Source organism: Diabrotica virgifera, chromosome 6 (genome assembly GCF_917563875.1).
Source record: "Diabrotica virgifera virgifera chromosome 6, PGI_DIABVI_V3a".
In the NCBI taxonomy this organism is placed as follows: domain Eukaryota; kingdom Metazoa; phylum Arthropoda; class Insecta; order Coleoptera; family Chrysomelidae; genus Diabrotica; species Diabrotica virgifera.
The window spans coordinates 242,285,602-242,311,455 of record NC_065448.1 but is presented as its reverse complement, the minus strand read 5'-3'; the positions used below and the strand labels follow the sequence as shown (position 1 = coordinate 242,311,455).

The 25,854-nt window shown below is 33.8% G+C and overlaps 1 protein-coding gene across 1 annotated transcript in view; it reads right to left on the bottom strand.

The window, feature by feature from the left end:
- Window positions 1–260: 260 nt before the first annotated feature.
- LOC126887455 (phenoloxidase 1-like) overlaps window positions 261–25,854 on the bottom strand; it is a 40,594-nt gene continuing 15,000 nt past the window's right edge. The window contains exons 6-11 of the mRNA XM_050654996.1: window positions 23,638–23,890; window positions 20,701–20,865; window positions 9,825–9,953; window positions 9,442–9,766; window positions 3,095–3,333; window positions 261–569 (exon numbers count right to left, since the gene is read on the bottom strand). Coding sequence (XP_050510953.1) covers window positions 354–569; window positions 3,095–3,333; window positions 9,442–9,766; window positions 9,825–9,953; window positions 20,701–20,865; window positions 23,638–23,890 — 1,327 coding nt within the window. The 3' untranslated portion in view covers window positions 261–353. The remainder of the gene's footprint in view (window positions 570–3,094; window positions 3,334–9,441; window positions 9,767–9,824; window positions 9,954–20,700; window positions 20,866–23,637; window positions 23,891–25,854) is intronic.

Sequence of the window (25,854 nt, the reverse complement as noted above, 5' to 3'; positions counted from 1 at the left end):
ATGGTAACAAACCAATTGGATGTTCTGTCCGACAAAATACACGGGACGTTTTCGTAATCTGACGTTCCAAATTTTTAAACTGCTCCACGATTAAAACTTCCCCTGCTCCAGTGTTCCCGTACATCAAAGTTTGTCCGACTAGACACCGTTAAGCTATTAACAAATTTTCAGCTTGCTATTAATCAACTTTTTTTGGTACGCGGGATCCAGGCCTAATTCATTCAGTCTATAGAGGAAATTAATTGAAGAAATATAACATAAAATTTCAAAATGCGTTTATTTATTTAAGCTCATTACACATTACAATCAGTTGTCCATACACGTTACAATCAGTCCATCATTTTTTATGCAAATTATGTTTGTCTTGGCCTGTAGGTTTTATTAGAGAACATAATATTAACTTGTTGAACTCTCATATTAGGTGTCAGAAAGTCTGCCAAAGTATCAACATTATCCCTTGGCTGTCTGTCAAAGGGATAACCCATGGAACGTTTATCAGGGTATAGCTTATCTTTCAAACCACAATAGCTGTCAGCGTCATTGCAAACACCTTGGATAACTTGATTTATCTGTAAATATTAAAATTAATATGATTAGTAGTATGAACACAATTGAAATAGGAAAAACGTCGTATCTGGACAATAAACTTCCAAACGATAAATACTCTCTGTTACACGTCATCATGCAAGGAAGAGGAGAGGGAAGAAAATGCTTGGGAAGAAAGAAGAAGTCTTGGCTGAGAGATATCCGAGATTGGACTAACCTCAGTGTTGAACCAGATATTTCATGGTGCAAAAGATAGAGAAGCGTTTAAAGAAGTGATCGCCAACATTCGTTAGAATGCGGCACAGTAAGAAAAAGAAGAAGATGAATTTCTATAAATGTTGAGAATAGAATAGAATAGAAATATGCTTTATTGTCACTGAAAATTATACAAATTTTATGGACAAAGCTTAATATAAAGTCAGAAAAAATAAATAAATAATAACAATAACAATAACAAATACAATTTTCTGAAATTTGATAAATCGTCAATATAAAAAAAAATACAAAATATAAGTTAATAAAGTAAAGAAAAAAACAAAATCGATATATTGCAACAATTAATAGAAATTGCAAAGTGAACATACAACAAAGTAAACTAGAGACATAGGAACTAATAAGTTTAAGCTGCTGCATGTGACACCCAAATATAGATAAGTTTGGTTACTTATACATTACTGTAATTTCTTAGTTAGTCATTAAGAAACTCTTCTATTGAATAATATATGGTCTTTTAGATAGATGAGCTTTTGTCATTTTACGGAACTTGGGGAAAGATGTTGCAGATTTGAGTTGTAAAGGAAGATAGTTGTATAGTTTTTTTTGCGGAATATAATGTAGATTTCTTTACTAACTCAGAGGACGGAATCGGTAAATAGACATCAAAAGTTGAATTTCTGGTGAAGTAGTCATGATGAGGCCTTGCTGGAAAGATATGCATGTGTTTACGAATTAAGTAAACAGTTTCTAAAATATATAAAGATGGAAGGGTTAAAATTCCGTGATCTTTGAAGTAACTTCTGCAATGTGTTGTTCTTCTGAGACGAAACAGATACCTTCTTTTTTCTAATTTAAAAATAACATCTACTTGGGCAGCTGTACTAAAACCCCAAAAAGGGAGACCATATCGAAGATGAGACTCGAACAAGGAAAAATATGTTAGTTTAGAAGATGCTAAATTGAGTTATTTCGAAACAGATCTTGTAGCGTAACAGGCTGAGGCGAGTTTCTTACTTAACAAATCGATATGAAGGGAACATTTGAGGTTGATGTCAAAAAAAATACCAAATCTGGCTGTTATTAACAAGAAGGGGTTGAAGAGCACTTTTATAGGATAATGTTACTGTCTTATCCACGTTAAAAGAGAATAAGTTAGAGTCAGACCAGGTTTTTATCGTAAGCAAATCAGAAGTTATAGTTGCATGAAGAGATGCAATAGTTGAGTTGCTCCAAGTGATACTGGTATTATCAGCAAAAAGAAAAAATTTTCCATCAATTTTTAAATTAGTGATGTCATTTATAAAGATAAGGAACAATAGAGGACCCAATACTGAACCTTGTGATACTCCACATACAATGTTTTTGAGACTAGAGTCAGTATCATTTGCTCTAACTAGTTGTTTCCTATTATTCAAGTAAGATTGGAACCAATTCGAAGAAATACCTCGAATTCCATAGAAATTTAGTTTTTTAATTAAAATGTCGTGATTTACACAATCAAAAGCTTTGGCATAGAAAACAGAAAACAGTGGCAGTAAAAAGATATTACTACTATTTACAGTTACTTTTTAAAAAACTTAAATTTGGCCATAAATGCAGACAAAAGTTCATAAGGTGGCCATAATACCTGCACATACCTTAGCCGTTTATGTTGATAAAATTTTAACAAACTGAGAAAAGTGCTCTGCACAATAGATCTAAGGTTAGAGCTATGAGTAAGGTTGGCTAGGTGCTACGTTTTCTCGACTCTGTTTTACGGAATGGAAGCTTGGACCTTGAATGCGGCATCAATGAAAAACTGGAATCATTCGAGGTGTGGGTATATAGAAGAATTCTAAAAATATCATGGACAGAACACGTCACAAACAAAGAGGTTCTGAGAAAGATGAATAAAGAAATGGAAACCTCAAATACCATCAAAACAATAAAATTGGAATATTTCGGACATATTACACTTGTAGAGAGATACAACCTGCTCCAATTGATTATGCAGGGAAAGATTCAAGAAAAAAAAAGCATAGGGAGACGCAAAATATCGTGGCTGCGCAACCTGAGAGAATGGTACGGATGTACATCAAACGAACTTTTCAGAGCAGCCGTCTTCAAAGTCCGAATAGCTATGATGATTGCCGACCTCCGTCGCGGAGATAGCACTTGAAGAAGAAGTTGATAAAATAAAATATAGGAACCGGAAAAAAATTTTGCCAGTCCCTAATGTTCACTTTCCGTTCTTGAGCGGCAAAACGGTATTTTCTGGAAAAAAGTTATCCAGAAAGTATACATTTTCTGGTCGGGCTTTAAAAGATATATTTAGAACAAATTTCGTACTTACAGCATCATCTCTCCAGTTGGAAATCATAACGAACAGTTCGGCTTTAAATCCAGGACTGTCAGTGTTACCCATAGGAATCAACATATTTTGGGGCCAACCACATCCGCAGAAATTAAATTGAGCCAAACGGTCACCTCCTGGGGGTCTTGCGGTATCTAAGTCACGGAAGGTCCTCTCAAAGGGTATGGTTACGGAGGAATCCGTGGACCTACGGGTTATCAAATTTTTGCCTTGTCTCACTAAAAAAATACAAAGTTGAGTAACTAAAATTATACTAGCAAAAGAAGATTAGTTTACATCATCATCATCATCGATGGTGCTACAGCCCTATAAAGAGGCTCGACCTTCCCAAGTCTATTAAGTCAGTCAGTTCTATCCATTGCCAACTGTTGCCAGTTTGCTGCGCCTATTTTTCTAACATCCTCATCTACACCATCCCTTCTACTTCCCACAGGTTTTGACATAAGGATCCTTCTGGGAGGGTTGTTCTGTTGTGATCTTGCTAGATGTTCTGCCCATCTTAGTCTTCCTATTTTTATAGGAGATACTACGTCTTTACCACCAAATATATGTTTATATCTGTGGTATATCTCCTAGTTCTATCTTCTCTTTCAAACACCATTTTCACAGATGCCACCGAATATTCCTCTCAGGATCCTTCGTTCAAATATAAGCAGAAAGTTTTCATCTGCCTTGGAAATGGTCCATGTCTCCGATCTATATGTCAGCACTGGTTAAATAAGAGTTTTTGTATATATGGTTATTTTTGTTTTTTAGCTTAAGTTTCCGCTTCTCATATGTCTCAGTCTATACTCAGTCCAAAATAGCATTTGTTTGCTAGGATTTTCCTTTGCTTGATTTCTTCCGCCATGACGTTCTACTTGGTGATCTGGGAGCCTAAGTATGTGAATTTGTCCACCACTTTAAAGGTATCTATGATTAGTTTACATAGTCTTTTCAAAAATTAACTTATTCTAGCCAACGAAATAGTTAGAGTTTCTTCAAAAAAAAGTTTTGAGGAATGTATACCTGCTTTGATCATAAATGGTGAAATCCTTAATAATAATAAGAAATGTCGATGACACTGTTATATTTACTTCAACTCTACAAAGTCTGAAAAACATACTAGAACGGGAGAACAAAAAATGTACCATATAGATATAGTACGTATTAAAATGAACTGATAAGAAAACAAAATTCATGGTCATTACAAAACATCCAAAAGACAAAGACCCACTGCATGTTAATAATACCCAGATAGAAAGGATAGACAAATACAAACATCTAAGAACATTGGTAAATCAAAACGCAGAACAGATACAACAGATTTAAAGCCGTATAGAAACAGCCAAAAACGGAAAAAAATTGTTAAAACGAAACATCTGTTATGTAGTAGAGACCCAAGAATGGATCTAAGGATAAGATTGTTGCGATGCTCCTTTTTTACAACTTTGCACAAAGGATTTGCAGCCTGGATATTAAAGCACCTGCGAGATGATTGAGAGACTGGAAGCTTTTGAGCGTTGGTGTTATCGAAGGTGGGGTTAATCAGAGGGAAGAAATGATACAGACAGTTAAGAGGCGGAGCTTGAAGTGCCAGTTATAAGCAACCCACAACAAATAGAAGAAAAAGTCACAGAGCTAGAAAACATCATCCAAGAAGCAATTAGAAACAGCACAACAGAGGAAGAAGTCGAGATCCACACGGGAAGGTTCAAAGACATACCACAAGAAGTACAAGACTTGATGAGGGAAAAAAACAGAGAGAAAAAATAGCCAGAAGAGCAAGAAACCGAGTAGACAAAATCTGGGCAAACACATTAAACAGAGAGGTCAAAACGGCTCTTCGACAACACCGCAGCGAAAAATGGGACAACTTCGTACAAGAGATGGAAGAACTAGACTCAAACATGAAAAATGTTTGGAAGCTACAGAAAATGATAAGAAGCGACAGAAAGCCCATCCCCCCATTACATGGAGAAAACGGTATGGCATATACCATAGAAGAAAAAGCAGAGGAGATGAAGTCCACACTCAAAAGAGAATGCAGGTTAAGCTACCACCCAGACGAGGACGTAGACTTCATGGAAGAAGTCGAAGAGCAAGAAGAAAGACCAGAGGATCCAGAAGACATCATCCCCCAACATCACCGGAAGAAATAAACGAACATATAAAAAACAGCTCACCGAGAAAAGCGCCTGGTCTAGACGAAATGACAAATAGAGCCCTAAAGTACTTGCCTATAAGAGCTATAGTGTATTTTACAAACATAGTGAACGCGATACTAAGATATAAAATATTCCCGAACAGATGGAAAGAGGCCCATGTCATTATGATTCCAAAACCTGGCAAGAATCACACATTCCCGCAAAACTACAGGACAATCAGCTTACTCCCAGCGATCAGCAAGATAGTGGAAAGAATTATTCTCAGCAGACTGCAAGCGGAACCAAACTAGTCGAGGAAAAGAAGAATTTTGGCTCGCAATTTTTTCGTCCAGCATAGATTTACTTGAAATTTTCAAAGAAGATAGGAAATAGTCCAGGGATCATTTTCTATATCATGCTGCTGTACGCTAAAACCTTGGGGGTAGTTGCCACCTCATCTCGGGAGTGGGAATGTTTTATTACATTTTAACCATGTAAATCGATGTAAAAAGTGATTTTAAGAAAAAAATGTTTTTTTTCTTCGTAAAACTAATATTTTCGAGTTATTCGTGGTTGAAAGGAACAGTTTTTCGACGGAAAAATCGAGTTTTTTAGAGGGTTTTTTGAGAATAACTCGAAAAATATGCATTTAATAAAAAAAACTGTTGATATCAAAATTGTATCTTTTAGTTTTAGTGTAAAACTGTTTTTGCTATAATATTTTTACGACTAATACAAACCGAGATACGGCATGTATCTGCATTTTTACAGGAAAACTTACATTATGTTTTTCAAGCATATAATAAGACCTTTCAAAAAAAAAATAACAAAAGGTTTCTAGCATAAAAATTGAGCAACTTATGATCAAAAAAATTCGGTACCTATTTTTCTCTACGAAAAAAACAGTGACACAACCCCCTAACTAACCTTGTAACTGAAAATTTGTCTTCGCCTTTCTGTAATTCCTTTTATATTTATATTATCAATACACCCAAGAAGTTTGACCTATTTAAAAGGCCAAATTTTAGAAAAATTGGAGTTTAAATAAAAATTGATTTTTTGCAATTTTGCATTTTTTATCATTTTCTTCAAAATATCTCCGAAAATACTGGAGATACGAAAAGAATGATAGACTACTAAATTGTAGCTTTTTTAATAGCTAAAATTTTCTTATGCATATATTTTCATTACAGTGAACAGTTAGCGAGATATAGCTGTTTAGAACATCTATTTACGAGCAAACATCCCCTTATTCGAGCCCTTTAAACCCACCTCAATTAAAAATTAAGGGATCTTACGGAATTTAATTTAAATAATCTTATTACTCTTCAAAAATCCTACAAGAATAATATTGAAAAAACTTTTTATCGTCAAAAATGAAGGAGCTATGTTTATAAAACTAATTTTTTTTGAAAAATTCGAATACTCCCCTTATAGAGCATTTTCAATGTACCTATATAATACCACAGAGACGGTTCATATACTGGATGACTAAAAAACTATTTGTATGTGTATTTTTATATATTTGTGAATTCGTATTTTTGTATAAATAAATGCTTTTGTAATTCTTTTATTCTACTTTTTTTCTGTATAGATCTATTAAATTGTCTACCTATAAAAATTGAAATGTTATTAAGGGTGATTTTTAAGGGTTGAAATATTATGATATTATATCTTAAAGCATAAAACAATCATTATTTAACCAGTCAAAACCAAATTTTACCTATATTAAAGTTTACAATGTTTTTATATAATTTTTGACAATAAGGGTAGTTTACACCCCTAAAAATAATCATTGTCCTTGAGCATGATATAGAATATGAAGTACAGGGTAAGATGATCCTAACCCCAAATTTTTATGTAAATTGATGCAAGCCGAAATTATTCTTTTAGGATAAGTAAACTTTTCATATATAACTCCAACAAGGGTGGTTTTAAGGGTTGAAATATTGTGATATTATATCTTAAAGCACAAAACAATCATTATGTAACTAATAAGAAGCAAATGTTGACAATATTAAAGTTTAAAATGTTATTTTATAATTTTTTACAATTAGGGGTGGTTTTCACCCTTAAAAAACCAAAAGCGTACAACGCCTCAATATAGAAAATGAACTAGAGGGTGAAATGAGCCTAATCCCAAATTTTTGTACAAATCGATGCTGGACGAAAAAATTGCGAGGTTTTGCCATTTTTTCAGCTTCATTTCCTAGACTAAACAGACTAGAGATAATCCCAGAAGCTTAATTCGGATTCAGAGCAGAGCACTCCAGCGAGCTACAAGTACTCAGGTTAACTGAGTACATAGCAGCTGGATTCAACGACAAGCAGTACACTGGAGCAGCATTCCTGGACGTAAGCAAAGCTTTTGACAGAGTATGGCATGAGGGGCTCATATATAAAATGCGAGGTTATGGGTACAGAGGGGCGATGACGAGGCCGATCTCCTCGTACTTAGGCGGCCGGAGTTTCAGGGTTCGAATAGGACAAGTCCTGTCCGAGCTCGGTAACCCGGAGGCTGGAGTGCCACAGGGAGCAGTCCTGTTACCTCTGCTGTACACAATATACACCTCTGACGTACCTAGAACACCAGGTACCCTTATGAGCCTTTACTCCGACGACACAGCGATAGCGGCCAAGCATAGAAACGTAGATACAGCAGTGACCAACCTGCAAACAGCGTTAGAAGACATCGAGGAATGGAGTATAAAGTGGAAGATAGCCATCAACTCCGAAAAGACGCAAGCGGTACTATACAAAAAAGGAAGACAACAGCCAGAAGAACAACTGTCGGTGCAGAACAACCCCATCGAGTGGAAAAATAAAGCTAAATACCTGGGAGTCATCATGAACAAAGGATTAACCTTCCAAAAATATGTAGAAGCCACAGTCCAGAACAGCATAATATTACCGGTATTAACATACGCATCTCTCGCATGGGGACAAGTATGCAAAACTCACAAAAAGAAGATACAAGCGGTTCACAACAGCAGCCTAAGAGAAGCAGCCAGAGTCCCGAGATACGTCGCTGAGAGATTCCTGTTTAGATAACTACAACAGGTGAGAGTCACCGAAACGATGACAGACAAGGCGAGGGTCAAATTCGCGGAACTAGAGCACCACCCAAGTCCCATCTGCGAGAGATGTTAGGGTATGACGCTTTCCACCGATGGAAGCACAAACGTCCTAAACAACAAATAGTGGAATAAAGTTAAGAAAATAAAGTGAAAATAAAGGGAAATAAATAAAGTAAATAAAGAGAGACATAAAGAGAAAGCGAAAGTAAAGTGATAAAGAAGAAAAAATAAGTAATAGTAGATAGTTCGTAGCTCGAAAACACCAAATGACGAAGAAACACGTAACCAAAGCGTAGGTCCAACATCACGATCAGGTAAAGTCAGCTCATAGAAAAATAAAAGAAAAAGCCCCCCCCCCCCAAAAAAAACATAAAAACAAAAAATACTTGAGCACCAAGCCATTGGACTGAGCTCAGTGGGGCTTGGTACAATGACTTGGGGCCCAAGCAAGCAATTTTTAGTTCCGCGGATGGCGCGGATAAGTAATTAGAAGATAAAGGCATATAGCGCTTCACGCTGGCCTAGTTTTGAATTCGATTAGGGCACCACATTGCTTTCTTATTACCCAGGATTCCATTGTAAAGAGCATTTGGCTACGATACTTGTGCCCCCATCGCGCATCAGCGTGCTATGGGGGGAAAGGGATGGCCTGTGGCATTGGAGTGAGGTGGGGTGATCCCTGTTTTTACTCGGGTCAAAACACCTCGCCCCAATGAATTGTTACACCCGAATGTACTTTTTCGTTAGGGTGGACATCTCCCACAGGTCGGGTTTAATCAAATTACTAGCTTTCTTGCGGAAGCTTGAACATTTCGGTCATATTGTAAGAGATCCTCGTTATAGTCTACTGCGTTTAATTATTGAGGGCAAAATAAAAGGTAAAAGAGACGTAGTAAGAAGATGAACCTCTTGGTTATGCAATCTAAGGAAATGGTTCAGTCTGAGCTCTAAACAACTATTTAGAGCTGCTCTAAGTAAAATAAGAATTGCCACTGATATCCAACCTGATTCTATAGAAGATGGAACCTTAAGAAAAAGACCTGCTTTAATGAAGGGCTTTAAAGCATGCATTCACACGAAATTTTGAGACGTTCTTTTTAAACAACTTAAAAATAACACTTACGATTAACTTTGAACTTATCAAGTTCAATAAACATGTGTTTCTGATCTCTGAATAACCATGGATTGCCCCTTTCATCGTACTTGGGAGCCATGAATATTCTGCATGTTCCTTGTTTAGGTGGTCCGTTATTTGAAACAGTAATACGGTATTGGAATTCAAAGTGGTCTAAATGTGTAAAACGAACAAATACTGGACCACGTGGTTGAAAGTCCATTCCACGAGATAGATCAACATCAGATTGTTTCCAGAAAGTGGTTAGAATGTTCGGTTGCCCTTGTGCTGATTGTACTGATACACTGTCTACTGTAACTCCTGGGTAGTTTAGCTAAAGAAAATTTAAATAATAGTAAAGGCAAAATAGAGTGTACTATATTTTGATTTACCTGTTGAACCGTGTATCTAGGTAACGATGATTTAAAGTTTTGGAAAATGTCATCAATATATGCATGCCATCTATAAAATATAGGATCGCGCATAGCAGTTGCTGTATCTCCCATCACTGCAAAAGATTCCTAAAAAATACATATAAGATATAAAAAATTGCACAAGTTTCTCTAAATAAAGATGTTGCTGGCTTGAGGGCTTGTAGTGTTGTGTTTATTGACTATGAAAAGGCCTTTGATCGAGTACAGTATTACAAATTAATTAAAATATTAAAGGATAAAGGAGTTGACAGTTAGGACGTGCGGATCATTGAAAAATTATATTGGCGTCAAACAGCGAGAGCTTGCGTAAATGGAAAATCAACAGAAATATGTAAAATACAAAGAGATGTCAGACAGGGTTGTATATTACCCCCATTCTTGTTTAATTTATATTCAGATAGAATACTTCAAGAATCTCTGTATAAATTAAAATGGGGCATGAAAGTTAATGGAATTCTGATAAATACAATCAGATATGCAGACAATATAGTTATTTTAAGTGATAACATGAATGCATTGCAATGCCTTTTAAATGCCACTGACACAGTGGGAAAATATTTTAGCCTAAACATAAACTGTTCAAAAATAATATACATGGTATTTAGCAGTTTGGCCGTTTGGCACATCAAGACTCACGGTTATATGTTAATGGTCATATAATTCAAACAATATAGATCAACATACATACAATAGACTACGTAGACAACTTGGAGTAGACATCAAAGCTTCAAACAACGAAACCTTCGAAAATTACATTACAAACCTTACAGCAAATGATCAGACGCTATGGAAGGCGACTAAGAAGCTCAAAAAACCATACACAACTATTCCTCCCCTCCATAAACCAAATGGTGAATGGGCTCGTTCCAACAAAGAAAAAGCGGACGTCTTTGCTGAACATCTTACGAGTGTATTTCAAACCGAGCCACCAGACCCTAATGAAGAAGTGGAAGAATTAATTAGCGCAGCATGTCAAATGTCCCTTCCAATCAAAAGTTTTACTCCTATAGAAGTCAAGAAAGAAATAACCAAACTGAACTCACGAAAGGCTCCAGGTTATGACTTAATATCGGCACAAGTACTAAAACAACTTCATCGTAAGGCCATTATTATGCTAACAGTAATATTTAATCGCATGCTAAATTTATCATACTTTCCAAAAATATGGAAATTTGCAGAGATCATAATGATCCTTAAGCCAGGCAAAGCGCCCAATGAAGTAACATCTTATCAACCCATCAGCCTACTCCCAATCGTTAGCAAAGTTTTTGAAAGATTGCTGCTACAAAGAATATACGCAGATCATGAATTCCTAACATTACTACCAGAACATCAGTTTGGTTTTCTGGAAAATCTCTCTACTACACAACAAGTCCATCGAATAGTAAATGAAACACTCTCGAAGAAAAGAAATACTGCAACGCTGTATTCCTAGATATCCCACAAGCGTTTGACAAAATTATTACTATCTAGTAACTATTTCCTCCTAATCAAATCCTACTTATCAAATAGATATTTCTCAGTAAAATTCAAAGAGCAACAATCCAGCCTCTATCCTATTAACTCCGGAGTTCCGCAAGGTAGTGTTCTCGGGCCGCTGCTGTCCTCACTCTACACAGCCGATATACCAGAGTCCTATAATACTACGATCGCTTCCTTTGCTGATGACGTAGCAATACTAGCTGTAGATGAAGATCACATACAAGCCTCACAAGACCTGCAACACCATATTGACATACTCAGTGAATGGTACACAAAATGGCGAACAAAAGTAAACAAAACAAAATCATCTCAAATAACGTTTACCAACCGCCACAACACATGCCCACCTGTAAGAATGTAAAATGAACGAATACCAACAGTAACAAACGCTAAATACCTTGGCCTCCATCTTGAGCAACGTCTTACTTGGAAGAAACATATCCAGATCAAAAGAAGACAACTAGACTTGAAATTCCGGCAAATGAATTATCTCCTTGGACGCAGATCAAAACTCAACATCCAAAACAAAATTCTTCCGTACAAAGCAATACTCAAACCTATTTGGTACTACGGACTACACATCTGGGGCTGTGCAAAGTCAACATCACTGAATATCATCCAAAGATTTCAGTCTAAAGTTCTAAGATCAATAGTGGACGCACCATGGTACGTAACTAATCAAACACTTCACGAAGACTTAAATATACCTTTCACCAGAGAAAAAATCCATCGATCCACGGAGTCACAAAATGAGCATACTATTCACCATGACAATGAGTTAGTAAGGGAATTATTCCATAATGGTCCTGCCACAAGGAGACTAGATAGAACCTGGCCTCGGGACCTATTTTAAAACTTAAACATAAATAGAATAAGAGACACATCATTGGAAGTCTCTTCTTCATGCCCAAAAACATGGAACAAATTTACTTACTACTCTTTTAATGATGTAGATCAGGGGTGGGCAAAGTGCGGCCCGCGTTCCGCATGCGGCCCTTTAGACATTTTTTTGCGGCCCGAGGAGAAGAAGTGAATTATTTTCATTTCAAGATTTTTTCTAATTATTGCTAATATTGATAATTAAATATAGATAGATAATGCAGCTATTAATATATCACTTTCGCAGCGGGTGATTTTTCCGCAAATTTTCAACATAACGCGGGCAATGATTTGGGTTTTTGACACAGAGATTTATCGGCTCCCTCAATGAAATCCATGAAATTTCAACAAATGAAAATGATATTTTCGAAGTAGTCAGGAACTGTGTGGAAAATTTTGAAATAACCCGTAACCACCTAATAAGAGTAACAACTGACGGAGCACCAAATTTAAGAGGAGCAAATATTAGGTGTCTTCTAGCAAACAGTCAAACTAGTCAGAAACCGTCAGCAAACAGTTGGTCAGTGAGAGAACATAATACAGTCACCAGTGCTATCCCCTCTACTCGCGCTGGTGCGCTATTCGCTGATGGTTTAAAACCATTTGAAACTGATGCTAGAACAAACCTAATGTAACGTTGAGAAAACTTAAATATTACGTTCAACAGTTTCCAGAACATGATTTATTATTCTTCACTGCATAATCCATCATCAGATATTGTGCAAAAATGTTTTGCAAGTGGACAACGTCATTTCAATTATAACTAATATTGTTAACTGTATTAGTTCAATACGATTAAATCATCGTGAATTCAAAGCATTTTTGGAAGAGTTAGAGACAGAACATACTGATGTCTAATACAACAACCAACAATCATATTCGATTATTTCATTCATAGGAGATTCTGACGTATAGGGCTTTTCATCGATTGTCATTTGTTTCGAGCTTCTGTGAAATTTCGTATAATCCGTGTATAATAGTAATATATACGGATTATACAACATATAACAGAAGCTCGAAACAAATGACTGTGAATGAAAAGCCCTATAGAAAGCTACAGAAATAAAAATTAAAGTGATAATTTTTGATTATATCCCGTCGTCAAGTATATTACGTCAGATGCCCTTCGTTGCTACGAAAAATACATTCAGTGACATTAGTGACAATTACTGTTAAAAAAGTTAGTCAAAGTGTCACTCGGGAAAAATTCGATAATTTTAGAGCTCTTGTGCAATTACTACTGATAACTAAGTTTAGAAAAGGTTCTCGAAAGATGCTGTGAATTAGGGGAGGAAATTATTTAGAAATTAAACACGTCTACTTTGCTAAATTTATAAGTAGTGTTGATCGCAAAATGAAACTTTTGTAATGAAATTCAAACTCTTCATTGATCATATAAAAAAGAAATAATTAGTCCAATTATTTCCCAATAATTTTGTTTAGTCCGGATCTGGATTATTCTTGTGATTATAAGTTGGGTGGTTTGTATTTTAAATGAGAGATATCTATGTCAAATATCAAAAAATATACAAGGTGGTTCTAAGATTATGCTTCCAGAAAGACATGGGCAAAATCGATAAAACACCCTGTAACTCAGTTATAAAAATCATTGAGGCAATGATTTTTATCCATAGTGAACTCTATTCACAATTTAAGTGTTCCCGTTTCTCAATGAAACACCCTGTATATTTGCGGCAAATATCGTGCTTAAATAAGTGCGAATGTGGTATGGGGGGTAGGGATATGGTTTGAAAATTTTGAAATTTTCGATTTGTTTTATTATTTTGTATGAAAATACATAATTTCAAAAATATTCTGAAAATTTTAGTTTGACCGTAGGAAAACTACCAGAAATACAGCATGTTTAATATCCCTACCTTCGACTCGCTTTGCAGCAGCTTGTTGAGCGTAGTGAGAAACGTTCAACAGCTGTTTCATTTTCTTTTGTAAATTACTCTGCGATTTAAAAACATATTCCGATGTGTATCACTTCACGATTTGACAGACAGAAGGAATTGAAAATAAAAGGTGTCAAAACTAAACGTGTTTTTCTTAAAACTGCTCAACTGCTTTTTATGGGCGGTGGACATTGTAACTCAAACGCTACTTGACAGATCCACCTGAAATTTTTCATATATTTTCTTTACACATTTCGTGAGGTAACAATAACAAATGTGTTGATTTTCACTATTTCGGTATTTTCACTTCTGAGTAATATCAAAAACGCAAAAATCGTCAAAACTAAAAAACAAACTCGACAGTGTTATCTCGAGAAATTCATAAGCTAATAAAATATTTTTGAATTTTTTGTTTCATATGATCCAATAACGAGTTCTGATGTCTACTGAAAAATTCATTTTGTTCCAGGAAATCCTCCTACGTCCCACATTTCTCTTTCCCGAGATTTTTCCTTGGATTATGAGTCTTAACAGAGAGTACTTTTCTCCTCTCATTATGTGGCCTAGATACTCCAGTTTTTTCGTTTGTATGGTTTTTATGACTTCGCATTCCTTCTCCATCTTCAGCAAAACATCTTGATTTGTTACTCTTTCTCTCCATGGTGTCGGTAAAAATTTGCCACCGTTGGCTTATTTTTCAATAGTTGGTCTTGAAACATTTTTTTCGGATATTCTTTGAATTGTACTGACTAAGTTTATTTAATTTAAAAATAAAATAATTCTACCATAGTTTTAAACAAATTAAAAAAACATTGCTTAACAGCCCCCCCCCCCCAAAGTTAAACATTAAACATTGCGGCCCTTGGTAATAGACCAAAAACCTTTTGTGGCCCTTATTAAAAAAAGTTTGCCCACCCCTGATGTAGATTGTAAATAAACATAATTACACAAAAAAATATAATTCAAAGAGTACACAGTTTCAAATGTCTCGGTTGCCATATTACTGAACAAAAAGGTCCAGATAAACAGATAAAGTGTAGAATCGAGATATCCCTCACAACGTTTTTAAAAATGATGTCATTTTTTTGTAATGATAAATTGCAACTGTTGCAACTCTTATACGGTGTCAAAGCAAGGACATTAAAAATATCCACCACTAATCGTTTGGAGGCTTTGAAATGTGGCTACAGAGATGTACACAAAAATAACATGGACAGCTATGCTGAGAAATGTGGCAGTCCTTAAGGGAGCAAATGCTGCACGCGAGCTGCTTGATAACATCAAATGTAGAAAGATGGTATATTTTGGACACGTAGTAAGGGGAGCCGATAATATGCATAGGTGACGATCGTATAAAATGCGTGAAAACTTTTAAATACCTGGGCACGACAATCAATGATCAATGGGATCCACAACATGAAATAAAAACCCGAATACAAATGGCAAAACAAGCTTTTATGAAATTCAGACCGCTCCTATGTATATCAAAACCTAAATTTCGAAATAAGCTACAGAATGGAAAAGTGCTACATATACAGGGTGAGTCATGAGGAACTGTACATACTCCTACCTCGTATAGAGGCTCCTATGGGGAATAACAAATGACCATTAGAAAGTGTCTGCTCCCCTTGTTTAATAATATACAGGTCGAGTTTCGCATTTTGACAGAAAATTATATTCGTCATATTTTTTGAACGGTCAGATCGATGTGTCTCTTATTTTGGTCAATCGTTACATTATTACCACCTAGCAAACTGATTTATTCAAACTAGAAAAAAATCAGGTCCGGCTTTAAAAAATTAGTTCGTTTGAGTCTTGGAAAAAATTTCACACTGTATACACTTTTTGAAAACTCTAATGTGAATTTTACAAATTAGACAAGTAGGCAATTACAATGGCATATTTATTTTTTTCCCCACACGATTACTTATTTGTTATAAAAAAAATCACATTTGACCATGAATTAAAAGTTTGGTAAAGTAAACCATAGATTTAAAAAAAAATAACTTTTATTACAAAAATTAATTTTTTTTAACAAATATTTGATTTATGTTACAACCCAATCAACTGATTTATTCAAACTAGAAAAAAATCTGGTCCGGCTTTAAAAAATTAGTTCGTTTGGGTCTTAGAAAAAATTTCACCCTGTATACGCTTTTTGAAAACTCTAATATGAATTTTACAAATTAGACAAATAGGCAATTACAATGGCATATTTATTTTTTTCCCCATATGATTACTTAATATTTTATAAAAAAATCAAATTTGACTATGAATAATAATTAAAAGTTTGGTAAAGTGAACCATAGATTAAAAAAATTTACTTTTATTACAAAAATTATTTTTTTTAACAAATATTTAATTTATGTTAACACCCAATCAACTGATTTATTCAAACTAGAAAAAATCAGGCCATTAATTTTTTTTAACAAATATTTAATTTATGTTAACACCCAATCAACTGATTTATTCAAACTAGAAAAAATCAGGCCATTAATTTTTTTTAACAAATATTTAATATATGTTAACACCCAATCAACTGATTTATTCAAACTAGAAAAAATCAGGCCCTAATTTAAAAAATATTTCGTTTTGGTCTTAGAAAAAATTTCACCCTGTATACGCTTTTTGAAAACTCTAATATGAATTTTACAAATTAGACAAATAGGCAATTAAAATGGCATATTTATTTTTCCCCACACGATTACTTAATTTTTTATTAAAAAATCACATTTGTCAAAATCGGAATTTTAACCTAAAAATGAAAAAAAAGATGAAATCACGGTTTAACTCGCTACAACGTTCCATTTAAAAATGTTTTTCTGAAATTTTTACAGCACATATCTCTTACCACTGTGAAAACTATGACAATTGTTGTAGACTTTCAGTCTTCTTCTCGTAAAAGTTATGAATTTTTAAAAATAAAAGGTGCAGCTTCGTGAATTGCAAAGTTAAATCGCAAAAATTAAGTGAAACAATTTAAAATTTATCTATTTGATCACGTCTATGTTAAACTATAAAGTCCAAAGAGAAGTGTTATGGGGAGTTTTAGATCTAGACGTGTTATAGAAAAAAAATGGTGAAACTTTTAATTTAAAGAAAAACGTTGTTTAATTTTTTTTATTTTGATGGTAAAATGGCGATTTTGAAAAATTTTATTTATTAATAAAAAATTAAGTAATCGTGTGGGGAAAAAATAAATATGGCATTTTAATTGCCTATTTGCCTAATTTGTAAAATTCATATTAGAGTTTTCAAAAAGCGTATAGCGGGTGAAAGTTTTTCTAAGACCAAAACGAACTAATTTTTTAAAGCCGGACCTGATTTTTTTCTAGTTTGAATAAATCAGTAGATTAGGTGGTAACATAAATCAAATATTTGTTTAAAAAAATTAATTTTTGTTATAAAAGTTAATTTTTTTAAATCTATGGTTCACTTTACCAAATTTTTAATTCATAGTCAAATTTGATTTTTTTTATAACAAATTACGTAATCGTGTGGGGAAAAAAATAAATATGTCATTTTAATTGCCTATTTGTCTAATTTGTAAAATTAATATTAGAGTTTTCAAAAAGCGTATACAGGGTGAAATTTTTTCTAAGACACAGACGAACTAATTTTTTAAAGGCGGACCTGATTTTTTCTAGTTTGAATAAATCAGTTGATTAGGAAGTAATAGTGTAACGATTGACCAAAATAAGAGACACATCGATCTGACCGTTCAAAAATTATGACGAATATAAATTTCTGTCAAAATGCGAAACTCGCCCTGTATATTATTAAACAAGGGGAGCAGACACTTTTTAATGGTCATTTCTTATTCCCCATAGGAGCCTCTATACGAAGGTAGGAGTATGTACAGTTCCTCATGACTCACCCTGTATGGTCCATCCTACTTTATGGCATGGAAACGTGGACTTTGAAACGAATATCAATCAAGAAACTTGAAGCATTTAAAATGTGATCATTGAGAAGAATGATGAGCATACCGTGGATGGTTAAAGTTCGAAACGATGACGTCCTTATGAGAGCCGGCGTGGAAAGAGAACTCTTTGGATTAATTAAGAAACGCAAGATTCGTTACCTTGGGCACATATTAAGAGTAGCAAAATATGAAATACCACAGTTCATCCTAAAAGGGAAGATCGAAGGTAGGAGAGGAGTCGGCCGCAAACAACTATCCTGGTTAAGGAATATTAAGGAATGGACATGAATACACAACACAGGCGAGATGTATCAAGCCGCCAAGAACAAATCGTTAGTAATGAGATAGTCGCCTACGCACTTAGGTGTATGGCATGTTAAGAAGAAGAAGTAAGGGGAGACCGATTAGTCCAGGGCGCATCTGTTTTGAGATGGACGTTGAGAGGTGACTCAAATTTTTTTGCAGAAATTGCTTGAAAATAGATCAAATAATAATATTTGAGTTATCCTCCCTCTCAAAAAGGTCCGGAACATTGTTTAAATAATCAAAATGTCAAAAAATGAAGGAAAAATTCCATTTTTTTCTTCGTTTTTTGATTATACCTTTAAAACTATTTATTTCAGAGAAAAGTTGTACTGAAATAAAAGTTGCGTAATTAAATTTCCCACAATATAGGATTGGTTAAAAATTTTAAAAATAGTCACCCTAGTTGAAAAATAGCAATAATTGCGAAAAAACCTCACAAAAACAAGTATTTGCATTTTACGTTTTTCAACCATTTATGCTACACTTAGGACCTTCATATTTTACCCAGCAAAAAAAAATATTAAGATCGATGCAATAGATTATGCAAAATAAATTTTGCAATCCAGCTTTCGCAAAAAAAATTCATTTATTTAAAATGTTACAGGACTGAAAATAAACTAGGTAGCAGGTTGAAATTTTTTTTTGCTTATAGAAGAGTACTGTACCTTTCATTTGCAATTTAAAAAATTAACATCGATTAATTACCACGGCGTCAGGAAATTTTTTAAATATACATTAATTTTTGGTACTACGCGCAGGACAGTGGTGTTCGATTCACACAAGTTGATTTCCACCAAAATTTCTTCCCATCTTTATCCAATATATTATTTTCTTACTCTATATTTTGTTGTATTTTAATATTTTAATTCCACAAAAATCAAACTAATTTTATTATTGTTTTTGAAATATTGTTTAAACAATTGCTTATGTTTAAAAATAATAAATTTTATTCTCTAAGTTAAAATATATGAACAAAAAAAGTTTTTGCTAATAAAATTGTTATTTCAAAGGATAGAGTATGTGTTTTTATTTTGCAATAAACAAATTTATTTATTTATATCGAAATGTAATAAAAATTAAAATGTATCAATCATTATCAAAGGTCATTGGAATGCCCAATCAGAGCAAACATTCCGCAGTCCTGCGCGTAGCACCAATAATTAATGTTTATTTAAAAAAATTTCTGACGCGGTGGTGTTAATCAATTTTAATTTTGCAAAATTGCAAATGAAAGGTACATTACACTTCTATACGCAAAAAAATGTCAACTTGCTATCTGCTTTATTTTCAGTCCTGTAACATTTTGAAAAAAGGATTTTTTTTTGCAAAAGTTAGATTGCAAAATTTATTTTGCAAAATCTATTGAACCGATCTTAATTTAATTATTAGTGTTGTTTTAGTGTATCATAAAGTTTTTCTGGGTGAAATATGAAGGTCCTAAGTGTAGCATAAATGGTTGAAAAACGTAAAATGCGAATACTTGTTTTTGTATGATTTTTTCGCAATTATTGCTATTTGCAACAAGGGTGACTATTTTTTAAATTTCTAACTAATTCTATATTATAGGAAATTTAATTACGCAACTTTTATGTTAGTACAACTTTTCTCGGAAATAAATACTTTTAAAGTTATAATCAAAAAACGAAGAAAGAAATCGAATTTTTCCTTAATTTTTTGACACATTGATTTTTTAAACAATGTTCCGAACCTTTTTGAGAGGGAGGATAACTCAAATATTATTATTTGATTTATTTTCAAGCAATTTCTGCAAAAAAATTTGAGTCACCTCTCAACGTCCAAATGTACTAATATTTTTACAGATGGGCCCTGGTCTAGATGTAATATTCTTCAACTTATTATAATGGGTAAAATCGAAGAACGCAGAGGAATTGATAGAAAACAGTCCTCTTGGTTGAAGAATATCAGGGAGTGGACAGGAATAAAGAAAGCAGAACAACTATTTAGAATAGCTCGAGAGAGAGACAGTTTTGCTATGTCAATCGCCAATGTCAAGGGGAGTTGATAGGCATGTCGTTAAGAAAAAATGTTGTGTTTTCTGGCCAATCCTTTTGAATATACATATATACTCGGAGAACAATTTGAACAAAGACTTGGATGGTCAAACTCATGGCATTAAAATTACTGGAAGCTTAGTTAAAATGATTATATACAATTAATATGAGATATGCGGATGACACAGTACTAATAGACGAATCGCTTCAAGAACTACAGGCGCTTGTTCATGTAATGTGAAAACTATTGAACAGTATGGTCTCTCACTAAACATGAACAAAACAAAATTTATGTTTGTAACAGTGTATGTACACTTACTAAAACTACTTACTAGATGTCTATGATCAGGATCGTGTATGTATGAAGTAAACACGTGGCCCATGTTATGTATATCTCCATAAAAATCTCTGTTGGGTGAAAGAATACTAGATTCTACCATATTGCCCAAGGTATCTATTCCTGTGGCTTCGTCTAATAAAATGATTTGACCATTCCTCTAAAAAATAAAAAACAAAGTAAATAACATTTTTAATATACTGTGCGTCAGAGAAAACAGGCCACCCACAAAATGGGTCAGTTTTGATGTCTCGAATTTCCTATATCTGTTGTCCTATTTAAGTGATTTTTTATATGTTATAGCCTTGTTCTTTAATAACATCGCTGTAATAATATTGTTGCTAGACAGGTAAATTTTCATTGTATACCGGGTGTACCAATCAAACTGTTTTTTCTCAAAGTTCACTACACCCTGTTGTGATGGTATACGACAACCATCACGGAATTTTCCTAATTTATTTGTTATAAAAATAAGGTCATAATATTATAGTTGCAATTTGTATAATTTATTACGATAGTAGCAAAGTTCAAAGTATTGAACTCATTTGAAAGACTGCAAAGAAAGCACACGTCATTATTGAAATACGTATATTACCTAACCATATATTATGGTCATACATATTGGCACTGTTTTTAACTATAACAGATATAAATAGGAAGGTCGAGTACCTGAGACATCTTTTGTTGTCGTTGCACTCTGTCGCGCTAGTCAGGGGATCTAGTTACCGAGAAATGGGTTATCCGCGACCTATGTCAAGGTCAACGTAATATAATTATACATTTAATTATATAAGAATAAAGTTTCTTAAAAAGTTTAAGTTCGTTTGTTCGGGGTAGTGTCTTCGTCTAGCAACCCCCAACTTCACATGGCGACCCTGCCTTTAGTTAAAGAATGAAGTTTTCTGGTTCGCATATAGATTGAGGTATGCAGCTCTACACTTAAGATGGGAAACAACCAGAACAAAGAAAAAGAGGAACAGATCTTCATAAACCAAGCAGGCAACAGCGGAGGTGTGACAGCTGAAACCGGCGAAAACGAGAAGCTATCAATCCCTGGAATTTTGGGAATTGTATCGTTCAGCCTGGCCCTAATTATCGTTGGATGGATACTGTATCGACGATGGAAGAAGCAGCTTCGAAGCCACATCCGACAGGAGATATCTAAGTCAATGGAGATGCTGAGGTTAGACGCCCAGAATCCAGGACCAAACGCATAGACGCATGTGCCCATATTCGTGAGTAATTTTTCTTTTTAATACAATACAGTTTAACTACTTATAAAGTAAATTTGATGACTACTTTTTTTTATTTTCATATTGAAATTTTGATTTTTTTTAATTATATAATTACTCACTTACTAATTTACTGACATTTTAAATATTAACGGTTATCCAATATTATTGATCCTTTTATTTTACTTACATTTATATTTTATTATAATATTTTATGTTATATTTTGTTATATTTGATATACTTAACGGCAACGATAAGATTTACGAAGTAATTGCGACTTCGAGACACTAGGCCATATACTATTGAGTAACGTAGTCAGGCTAAGCCGAATTTATGTTTGAGGAAAGATTTCAACGTATTCTGGAAGATATAACTATATTAAATATTAATCTCACAAAAGACACTATAGAACGAAGGAAAAATAAGTTAATCACAGATAAATGGGTGGAAAAACTCAGGACTATTACGGAACAGTTTAGGACGGTGCATAAAGTATACAAAGTTGACAGCTGTAAGGCAGCAGAAGACAAATTCATTGCAGATATTATTGCAAAAATTGGAGAAAAAATCGAAAAAGTCCAAACAGAACTACGGAAAAGACAAGTTGAACATAACAACGACAAGATGGGAGAGAAATTCGAACTGAAAACAGCAGGGAACCTGATCCTTCACATAGGAAACACCGAAGAATCAATTAGAGCATTCATAGACGCAATTGAATTGTACGATGGATTTTTAGATAATGAGGGAAAACCGCAACTAACAAAGTAGGTACCTGTTGAAGGTGAAACTAACGCAAGCAGCAAAATTACGACGGAAAACTAGTTACAACTCAAACGCGGCACTAATAACCGATATTAAAGAAAAGTTTCTAGTAAAACAATCTATCCCTGTTCTGTCAGCGGAGATCAACTCAGCGAAACAAGCGAATAGGTCAATAGAAAAATTTGGAAGAAGTTTAGAGGACCTCATGGCAAAATTAACAATAGCACAAGCAGAGGGAAACAGAGATGCAGAAGAAGTGCTGGCCAAAGTAAACGAAAAAATTGCAATAAGCCTGTTTACTAACGGTTTAAAAAATGACGAGATAAAGACAATTTTGAAAGCCAAGAACTTTAGCACCTTAGCGGAAGCGATCACAAGTGCAAAGAACGAAGAATCGCTAACTCGAACGGAAACTGCAGGAATGTACCACATGAATAAAACATATAGAGGCGGATGAAGAAATAGAGCAAACGGATACAAAAATAGTTTTGACAGAAGAAAAGAAGGTAATATTCTAGCATATATAAAATACGTAAAAAAACCCAACTGTAGCCTTAGATTTTATGTTGTTTTTTGATTCATTTGCTTATATTGGATGATAAAAAAGTTAGGTACTTTAACAACTAGCCATGTTCTTCATCAATAAAGGGTGTTTCTAAATAAGTACGACAAACTTTAAGGGGTAATTCTCCCTGAAAAAATAATGACCGTTTGCTTTATAAACATAATGTCCGCAAATGCTTCGTTTCCGAGATACGGGATGTTGAATTTTTTCTTACAAACTGACAATTTATTTATTGCTCTAAAACCGGTTGAGATATGCAAATAAAATTTGGTAGGTTTTAAGAGATAGTTATTGCGGATTTTTTGACATGCAATTAAGAATTTTATATTATCCATTGGCGTGCATACAAGTAATATTTTTTATACTTACATGTTTTACTTTACCAGATTGAATAGCTTCGAAAATCCTGTCCCTCCACCTCTCCAAATCATCAACATCCAACGTGATCTGATCAACCTCTCTCTTAAGGTTCGATAGTGTTTGATCGGCTACCCGTGATGGCCAGGCTCTACTTGAAACTAAACTATCCAATTTAGGAAAGTAAGCTTCCTTAATGGGTTGCCTCCAGTTAATGAACCTTTCAGTTCGCTTCATATTATGACACAGTCGCTCAAAATTATATCTAAATAGAGAAAATGTGTTACGATTAGCAATTTAATTGAAATAAAATCAATTAAAAAATAAGAACAGGTAACCGTTAATGAAAAAATACAGGAATAAAGAAACAAATGCTCATTCATTGATGTTAATAAAGCATATGATAGAGTTCCTCGAGAGATTGTCTGGTGGGCATTCATTAAAAAAGGAGTCCCGGGTGAACATTTAAAGATTGTGAGAGATATTTATGAGGGAGTAACAACTAGTGTTAGGACAGGTATGGGAGATAGATTTCATGTAGGATCGCACCAAGGCTCGGTGCTTAGTCCTTATTTATTTCCATTAATTTTAGGTCAGATAACAGCGAAATTACAGGGTACCATTATTCCCTGGTGCATAATGTATGCTAATGATTAGACTTAGGCAAATATGCAAATTGCATATTTTGCATATAAGGCATAAAAAATGCAAAAATGTCAAATTTTGCATATTTTTATAAAAGTGAGCATAAAGTGCATATTATAATTTGAAAATTTGGTGTTAACTATATATTTTTATATTCTAACTTACAGATAGCATGAAAATGCCAATATTTAATTTTGTTTTATAATCACTTGGTATTCACATTCTTGCTATAGTAACTAATAAAAGACAGCGGCTTATAGTTTTGTCACGTTTTGTCCTGGAATTAAGGGTTTGTATTTGCCAGTTTATGTCTCTAGAAAAATTTTTATTTTGACGGTCAGTTTCACTTGGTTTCACTTTTGTTGTAAAATTGGAGGCGTAAACAACGTGTATTTCTAATTGTGAATAATTATTGTGCTTTGAAAATGCCGAAAATAAGCAATGTTTCAACTTGAATAAAACCGTGCAAAGAGTTATATGAATATGGATAAAGTTTATTGCTCATGTTGTGGCAAAACCGTAAAACATACGTATTATTTTTTTATTTTATTTTAAAAATTTACACGGTGGTAGAAACAAAGATTTTAAAATTGGAGATTATGTTTAAGAAAAGTACCGACACAAGGCTAGTTCGAAATAATTCGATGTATTTTTTCTTTTTTCAAGCATTTTTTATACTCATTGCGATAAAAAAATAGGATACCTATTTAAAATTCAAATCATTCAATAGTCTACTGAAAGGTCGCTAACATTTTTTTTTCTAACAATATCATAGTTAGCTTTAATTTTGCTAAAAACAAAAACATGTCATATATTGGACTTAATTAATTAGGTGCTTTTAATTTGTGCTCAAAGTATTTTTTCTTTAAATGTAAACAGAAAAGACCAAGAGCCTCTTGTAAATATTTGGGGATTCTTCCTTCTTGCACAGTCATTTCTTGACATTTTCAAGATTACCACACCGATTTTTATTTGATTTAATTTAAATATTTTAATTGTTATGCAAAAACGGTTCATTTTTAGTTTATTTCTACAGTCTTAGATTAAAAAAAAGTGGGTACAACTATAGAATATTTATATTCTTTTTTAGATTTCATCTGAAAAAAAATTTCAAATAGATCAGCATGTCAGAACCGCGAAACATTTAGCTAAATAGTAAAAACCACATCCCGTGAAAAATGAGTCCAGTGCTCAACCTTCAGTGTCCAAGTGCTTTCAGTCAAGTTCCAAAAAACAAACCGAACAAGAAACTTTAAACGAAGACTTGTGTCGTGCATTAGTATCTTCTAATATACTGCTTTCAAAATTATCTAATGAAAACTTTAGTTCTTTAAAAAAAAAATGTTGCAAACAAAATATTCTCAGTGAACGAACTCTAAAGAGAAATAATGTCAATTTGTTATACCCCTCAGTTATCCACAACATAAAAGCCGAAATAGGTAATAATTACTTTTACATATATGTGCGGACGAGACCACTGACTCGTCAGGAAGATACATTGTGAACTTATTGATTGGTGTACTGAGCGATGAAACCTTTGAAAAAACCAACGCTCTAACAATATCACGGTTTCTACAAGAAGCA